At 48.7% G+C, this 8,538-nt stretch overlaps 1 protein-coding gene across 1 annotated transcript; it reads left to right on the top strand.

The window, feature by feature from the left end:
* Positions 1–1,556: 1,556 nt before the first annotated feature.
* SIX6 (SIX homeobox 6) lies at positions 1,557–7,457 on the top strand. Its single transcript, XM_069207415.1, has 2 exons — positions 1,557–2,408; positions 6,816–7,457. Exons 1-2 carry the CDS (start codon positions 1,837–1,839, stop codon positions 6,976–6,978), a joined length of 735 nt encoding a protein of 244 aa, XP_069063516.1. The 5' UTR covers positions 1,557–1,836; the 3' UTR covers positions 6,979–7,457.
* The last annotated feature ends 1,081 nt before the right edge of the window (positions 7,458–8,538 follow it).

The following is an 8,538-nucleotide window of genomic DNA, read 5'->3' as shown; positions in this document are numbered from 1 at the left end:
CTGACACAGGTGCACTTGGGCTAGCACTGGAGATGTTTCCTGGAAGGGGAGAGCGGGCTACATGCTCCCCCACTGCCTTAGCTGAGGGAGGATGTCGGCTGGGAAACATATCCGGGCTGCAATGCAGTTCTTTCTCAAAACGATTTTAGCTGCTGCTAAAAGTGGGTCTGGTGTTCCCGCTTCCAGGAAATCCAAGTGTAGGAAAATGAGCCCACTTAAAATTGTGTGGAGCACAAAGCATCGCATAATTCTGCTCCGTACAACTTGTCATCGGGCCTTAAGTGGCAGGACAATGCAGGAAAGACCAGGCCATTGGATATGGTCTAAATGTGCTATTAAATCAACAAATATGGTTGTCAGTTGTTCACTTAATTGAAGCTGTCGATTAAAAATTATAAATATGTGACCACTTTTCATTTACAGAATGGTTTAAACTAACAAACTACTTGTATCTATGTGTTATAATTGTATAGCGACTTGGAATGTTTGTTATCAGCAACTACTAGGTGGAGTCGCCGAAGGGAAGTGGACCTGACTGTGCATTTGTTTAGCACTTCCTTCTAAAGGTGCATAGATGTGGAGTTAGGCATAGAAAAGGTTTACATACATACTTACCTGCTGAATTGTAGTCATCAGTTGTTTGGTCACTCATAATATTGTGACCACTCGATATGTTTCCGCAAAAACATTGGTACAAATATTCCAAATTAATTTTTTATATGTGGACGACTCTACATACCTTCTTTCTGTATGGCAATCGTTACTAATTTATTTGTCAAATGTTATTGTTGCTAGATACATAAAATGAACGGTCTTCGGTGCGTGGGTTGGACACAGGCGCTGTAAGCTGGCACTACATTGACTGGCTCCGATGATGTCAGCTGACATTTCAATGTGTGGCTCTGGTGTCCTGGGTTGCTCTTCTCGGTGTGGCACTGCACTGCAGTGATGTTGTCAGTTGTAGTAGACTGAACGCCCGTTGCTCTCGAACTGGCACTGCAATGATGCTCTCTGCTGCTATCGGTTGGGGACCGTGCTCTGGGGATGGCACGGACTCTGACAGCTGGGGGTGGGGCACCCTGTAGTCTCTTGATAGCACTTCGGGGGTTAGCTACTACACTATAGATTAGGCTATTAGGTCGACTACTCTCAGCTCCCTGGCTGGCACTGTAGTGGCTGGCAGTGATACTGTCGGATTGACACAGATGCTGGTAGCCTGGCACTGTAGAGATTCCTCTGATGACGAAGGTTAGATCCCGATGCTCTCGGGCAGGCACTACAATGGGTTGCTCTGAAGCGATGTTCTCAGACTGGCACTGCAGTCAGTGACTGACTGATGTTGTAGGTTGAACAACCGATGCGCTCCAGCTGGCCCTGTCAGCTCCAGGACAATCAGCCTCTCCGAGCTCTCGCTGGGCGCTGTCGGATCGGGGAGGTGCTGAAATATTTCCTCGTTCCTTTGTTTTGATTGGCAAACTGTGACACTGATTGACAGGTACCCATGGCAACCACAAGACCAATCTGCCCGCTCCAATAGAAAGTACGGCTGGGTGTGGGCAGAGACTCTTGTCTTGGCAGCAAGGCGGCGGCTGCCTTTCCTCTGCCGGCGCTCGGTGCTGCCTGTGCGCTGCCAGTGCTTCCCCTGGCCTGGAGCCTCGGCAGAGACCGCGCGTCCTCTCCCATCTAGGGCCCTTCTCTGCCAGTCCAGGCACCCTCCTCTGCAGGGCGGCCCTCTGCCACCTCCGAGTTCCATCCTCGGGCCAGACCTCTTCTCCCCCACCCCTCCCCGTCCCCAGTCTTACATGTGGAGTCTGGGACCCCCGGCCAGCCTCCCCGATGTTCCAGCTGCCCATGCTGAACTTCAGCCCGCAGCAAGTGGCCGGCGTATGTGAGACGCTGGAGGAGAGCGGGGACATCGAGCGCTTGGGCCGCTTCCTATGGTCTCTGCCCGTGGCCTCCGCTGCCTGCGAGGCCCTCAACAAGAATGAATCAGTGCTGCGCGCCCGGGCCATCGTGGCCTTCCACAGTGGCCACTTCCGAGAGCTCTACCAGCTGCTGGAACAGCACAAGTTCGGCCGGGACTCGCACGCCAAGCTGCAGGCGCTGTGGCTGGAGGCGCACTACCAGGAGGCCGAGAAGCTGCGGGGCCGACCCCTGGGGCCCGTGGACAAGTACCGGGTGCGCAAGAAGTTCCCGCTGCCGCGCACCATCTGGGACGGCGAGCAGAAGACGCACTGCTTCAAGGAGCGCACCCGGCACCTGCTGAGGGAGTGGTACCTACAGGACCCCTACCCCAACCCCAGCAAAAAGCGCGAGCTTGCGCTGGCCACCGGACTCACCCCCACGCAGGTGGGCAACTGGTTCAAGAACCGGCGCCAGCGGGACCGGGCAGCCGCCGCCAAGAACAGGTCGGTGGCCCGGAGGGGCGTGGAGGGGGTGTCTATCACGTGCTGGCGTTTGGGGGTTATCCCAGCACTCTTGGGGTCGAGCTAACACTCGACAGGGACACATTGGAGTTTCTAGGGAGTTTTCTGGCTTTGTTGATATTTGTTTTCTCATTCAAGGGGGGTGGAGGGCAGGGGCCATGTTGGCACTCCATTGAGATCTGTACTGGCAATGTTTCTGGCACTGCTGAGAGGGTGAGCGCAACGGGTGTTCTGACATCTCTGGGGGGTCCCCATTGGTATCCTCGGGGGTGAGGAGTTATTTATTTTCGGGCCGTGAAGCCTCTGGTGTGGCCAGGCTGGCACTCCTGGGGTCGTGCTGACATTCCTGTGGTCAGCGTTGTTACTCCTGAAGGGCGGTCACTTCTGAAGGATATTCGTGGGTGCATGTGAGAACTACTGAGCTCATGTTTTTAAATACGGGGTTCGTGTTGTCACCAATGACAGTGTAGGTACCCATAATGGCCGCTGCAGCACACTGGAGAAATGTGCAGTGCTGGGTAGAAACAAGACGGACTCACTGACCGACCGCTGCCAGCTCGGCCGTCACGCTGGAGTACTGTACTCCAGAGACGCTGTGCTTGACATAATTTAGTTCTTAAAATACAATATTCGTCTCCCAGCTGCATTTATTAGTCCACCAATACTCAGTTATTTCTGTCTCTGCTAGCTGCAGATTTGGACACTGGCGCCCTCGAAAACTGCAATTTGGTTTGAATTTGTAGCAAGTGTGAGATTTCAGAATTATGTTTTCATCCCCAAACACTCCACGATGTTTAATCCCGATCCAAATTCAATAAATCTGGTTCAAAATTTGCCACGCTGAATTTCTTGTTGCACAATAAGCAATTTTGTAAAAGTACAAAAACTATAGGTCCCATTCCCTAGCACTACAGGGTCCTGCAACTACCCGAGTAAGAGACGTCGTCCTGAAAGAGACACGGCAAAAATATGAATTATCCTCCATGCGTATTGCTTGTCGATTTTTTTCTAAATGTCCAGTACCCCTTCTTTATTGAGTAATGTTCTAAAAGATCAGGGACATTTCTGCTTGTGCCAGGAAGTGTCCTCTTTTGTGTAGTTATATGGAGGGACAATTCTGCACACATGCAGGGCTGGCACGTTTTAAAAAAAATACTTAACAATAATCCATACGCTAAACAATACGCAACCCTATGTATTGGTATATTGTACTCCCCGCTTCACCAGAGCAGTAATTACCGTATCATGCCTAACACCGGGTTCGTTGTGGCCTCGTCAAAGCTGCAATTTTTTCTATTGTGCACAAGAACAGGTCAGGCAACACTGCAATTTCCTAATCTTAAAATCGATATATTGATTGTCCACGCAGCGCCGATATAGTAAATCGTCAACTAGCAGGTTAGTGTTCAAAAATATGACGCGCGACGTGCAGTCGTAATTCTGTGCTGGACGCGTCCATTTTCTGAGGCGATGTTTTCATCATCTTGCAATATTTATGCGAGGTGTTCCAAGTCTCGCAATGCACAAAAACGCTTCTGTTTACTATGATTTTCCGTTCTGCGATCTGGCATGAAAGGTTTATTTCGCTCTGCCGGAAATCTAACACCAAACGCTGATATTTCCACAGTATAAGCATATACAGTTCAGATCGGTGACCCACACTGCTGTCCCTGGTTGTGGAGCGGGGGTCGGGTCCATTCATAGCTCAGAGAATAACGAATATCAGAAATCAAGGGGGAGGGAGGCTTTATTCGCAAAATAACAAATTGTGAAATAGATACCCTCACTGTACGCGAAACACGGTTCTCGATCCGTAAATACCGGCTCAGACGGCAGACCTCCCCGGCAGCTTTGTGGCATTTGCTGTCTTTTTAGGGCAGATTAAGTGAGTGTATTAAATGTCCCCCGAGTCGCCTGCAAGTGTGAGCGGGAGGATTACAGCGGACGGTTCAGCACTGAATATTTCACCGTAAATCTCGGGTGAGAACAAAACAAAGGTCAGGTGTGCAGGCTTAGATTCCGGGCGCGGCCACGTGGGGATCCGTTGGGTGTGTGCGGTGGTGTGGACAAGGACTGGCTGGGGTGTCCTCTGGAGGTGGGAGTCTGGTGAGGGTGGACACTGCTAGGGAGACGTATCTGGCGTGGATGGGTTCTGCTTGGGGCGCGGTGGCTTTGGGAGTCTGGCCTGGATTACCACTGGCTGTGGTGTCCTCTGGGTGTGGGAGTAGTGCGTGGACTGGCACTGGCCGGGCGGCGTGTGGGTGCTTGAATATTGTGTGGATCACATGGTTTGGAGTGTTTTACTGGGGTGCTGTCACGGACATCAGTTGGGGGGTGTTCTTCCGAGCTCTCTTGTGATCTGAGTGCTGTGGTGGATTGACATTGGATTGGGGGTCATCGCTTTTAAGTGCTGATTTATGGGTGTCGTGCGTAAAAGCGTCGGTGTCTGTGCATGCTGAGGTGTGGGTGCTACTGATTGCCTTCGATGGGTGGCCCGTATATTTGTTTTGTGGGTGCTGTAGATTTTTGCTGGGTCGGTGTCCCCGGTTCCAAAATAATGGGCGTTGTATATGGAACACTGGAACTGCATACGACGGTGGGACCTCTAAGGAATGCTGAACCACGGGCGCTGGACGGAGGCACTGCTTGTCCAATTCCGGTGGTCATGTTACTTCTTGGTGGGTACTGGGCTGTGGTCCCTTCTGGCAGGCAGTAGTCGCTGGCTGTGTTTTAGCGACAGCACCCAAGGTTGGCCTGGGAGCTATGGTTGCTGTTCTTGGAGTGTGAACAGATGGCCTTTCTAAGACCAGTTATGGGGGTGCAACCTGCTAAGTGGCTGGACATCACCACCGAGAGTTCTTCTCTGTGATTTAGAGTGGATAGGCAGCCCCTTGGGGTGTGAGAGCGTGTTTTTTCTTATCTTAGAGTATGGGTAGGCTGCTCCTTGGAGTGTAAGAGGGTGGTTCCTGTTTGACTTAGAGAGTGGGTAGGCTGCTGCCAGGGCATGATAGGGGTCTTCCTCTGTGACTTAGAGTGTGAGTAGGCTGCTCCCTGGGGTGTGAGTTGGTAGTTCCTCTGTGACTTAAAGTGTGGGTAGGAGAACTACCACGGAGGATTCCCAAAGAAAACCGAGCCGAGACTTGCGTATAAACAGGTTTCTGCAACAATGTCTCAACAGGTATAATGTATAACTCAGCTGTTGAGACCTCAAAAAATAAGGCTACCAAAGGGAAACGGACACATTCTGATTGATATTTTTATTATTGTTAGGAAAGCATTGAAAGCAATGAATAGCATCCACAATTTCTCATAACCAAAATGTGCAAGTGAACACAAAGTGCTTATGAGTGAATATTTTGCTCCTGAACAGCGCAAGTGAAGCAGGGGCAATATGTATAAAATACTATATATATATATAACACACACACAAAACAGCAGATGGGCTATCTTCGTAAGGTACAATTTAAATACATGTGAAAAGGGATGGCTTGATAGACACATCACGTTATTAATCGACAATAATTGCCCCATTTCGCTGTGTACCTTAAGTAGTTTTCCTTGCAGAAATATTTGATTTACTCAGCTTCTTCATTGGGCTCCTATCATTAATCAATTTAGGTACTCATTACAGATCATGCTCTAGAAGTTTCCTATTGTTCCATTTTGAATTTTTGATTCATTCTTTAATTAATAGGACTTTTTTTACTGCCTGATTGCGGCCATCACTTGTGGTATCGTCCATTTGCAATTGAACCACAGTCTTTGGCTATAATTACCTGATTGTACAGCAGCACTACATTCTCACCCTTTTGTCCTGATGATGATCCTTACATAAACATGGGTCGAAACGTTCGACAATTTACACAGGGGCATTTATTGTCGCTCAATAATGTGATTTGTCCACCAAGTCATCCTTTTTCTATTAGGATCCGGAGGCCTCCAGACGGCCCCCACTCCCCCACCAGGAATGCAGGAGAAGACAAGGTTTGTTGGTTGGAAGAAGTATCTTTTATTTTCAGAAAGTCATCATATAAAATAACTCATAACTTCAACAAGCCAAACATCAAATAGCAAGTGGCTCATCTGTGACTTAGAGTGTGGGTAGGCAGCTCTCTCTTGTGAAGGAGGGTGGTCCTGAGAAAATCAGACATGTAGCTCCGAGTGTGGGTAAACAGCTTCTTAGACTGTGGCTGAGTGGCTCCCTAGGGACCAGGCCTGACATTGGAGCCGTGTGGAGCTGTGTGTGGTGGTAGTGGGAGTAGCAGCACGGTGGCACTTGGGTAAAACCTGCCCATTTGTGTGTGTAGTCAACCCCTCCAGGGATCCCCAGGGTTAACTGTGCTGCCTCGCCTATAGCAGGGCTCTCATTCGTCTCCCTTCTCTTTCTAGGCTGCAGCAGCAGGTCCTGTCCCAGGGCTCGGTGCGCTCCTTGGCAGAAGACGGGGCCCTAGAACCCCTGGGCAGCGCCTCCAGCCCCGCAGCCAGCATGTCCAGCAAGGCGGCCACCTCTGCCATCTCCATCACATCTAGCGACAGTGAATGTGACATCTGAGCCGGCGGGAGGAGAGGGGCGAGCCGTGAATCTCAGTGCCTGCCACACTCTATGCCCATACTGCGTGCCTCCTCACACCCAGCGTCCGGCTCCGCGCGCACCACAGACAGTGACTCACAGGCCCGGCGCACGGCCCCCCTGTCCCCGGACTTCCGGGACCAGTACCGTGCACCGCCCAAGGAGCCCCGGCCTCTCAGGCAGGCCCCAACAATGCCTCAAAACACGGACATGTTTGAACGCCAGCCCGTTAACTCTCGTGGGTATTTCATGTTGAAAAGACGCGTTATAATTTTGCTTTACTTTAAAGTTGTTTTTATAAATATATAATGTTTATTTACTTATTTAAAGGATTGCCATGCGTAGATTTTCTATTCGTTCTTGCTTGTTGTTTCTCTGTGCACACTTGACTTGTAGGGCTTGTGCGCCAATAGTGGAGTCAAGTAGCGAAACTAAAACAATAAAGTCTGTGCTGAACGACATTTCTTACAAAAAGAGCTATTTGTACATTTCTTGTAGTGTATCACGATCCCTTAGCACGCGTTCATTTTCGGTAGGTAATATTGCCAAAGGGGCTTGGGCGTCATTGCATGAGTTATTTAAATGTTGCTCTTAACAGTGGGATCAGTTTTATGTAACGCGAACATTACCAGAAGGCACTGGAGCGCTTTACATGATCATCAGTTACATCACAGAAGGACACATTCCTTTTTTGGATGGGGAGATTTAATAACTCGTTTATATCCTGGGGATCGGGCAGTATACTACTAATGAAGCGTAAACAAAATATTCTGCACAGCCGATGGTGCTCTTACGTGAAGTCTCCAAAGGGGACCTGTTATCCCCCCACCCTTCCTCAAAGAACACCAACAGTGCTTAATAAACTAGAACTTTTAAATGAACACCTTTATGAAAAAAGAAAACACGCTGAATTAGATGGTGATATTTCTTACACTCTAGACAGCTAAATAGTATACTCTACTGTAACCAATATAAAGTGAATACGATGATTGCTTGATGAAAAAGGGCACCTCATACTAATCCGAATTAAACAGTGTCACAAAAAAAATCACTGTCCGATTATTGTGACTTACCTTCCAGTAATGGAGTTTTGAGGATGGATTCGATGACATTAATTAACAACTGAACCCCACATTGTTGCATTTTGTCAATAACCGATTGAAACAAATAGGAAGCTTATATTTTTTTCAATTGGGTCAGAAAGATGCCATTTCAGGGACCCTTGAGGCTGCAAAAGATTAAATCTATGGCCTCGTGGTTCAGTCTTGGCATGCTCCTTTGTACATTTAGCGGCGTGACAAAATATTTATTTAGTCTAAGGTGCAGTGATAGAGTGTGAATCAGAGTCCATCTGTGAATAAATGTCCACAACACACTTTATGGAATACCCGAACTCTACTACTTTCCCATTGAGAAGGTTAGGAAATCAATAATCCCTGCAAAACCACTCCTGAAGGCAACATACTCTTTTTAAAGAGAAAGACGTGGAAACTAAGACCACCATACACAATTTTGTGTTATTTATTTGTTATGTTTTACGTA

This window comes from Pleurodeles waltl, chromosome 9, assembly GCF_031143425.1.
Source record: "Pleurodeles waltl isolate 20211129_DDA chromosome 9, aPleWal1.hap1.20221129, whole genome shotgun sequence".
In the NCBI taxonomy this organism is placed as follows: domain Eukaryota; kingdom Metazoa; phylum Chordata; class Amphibia; order Caudata; family Salamandridae; genus Pleurodeles; species Pleurodeles waltl.
The sequence above is the reverse complement of the archived record's forward strand: the minus strand, read 5'-3'. Positions and strand labels throughout refer to the sequence as shown.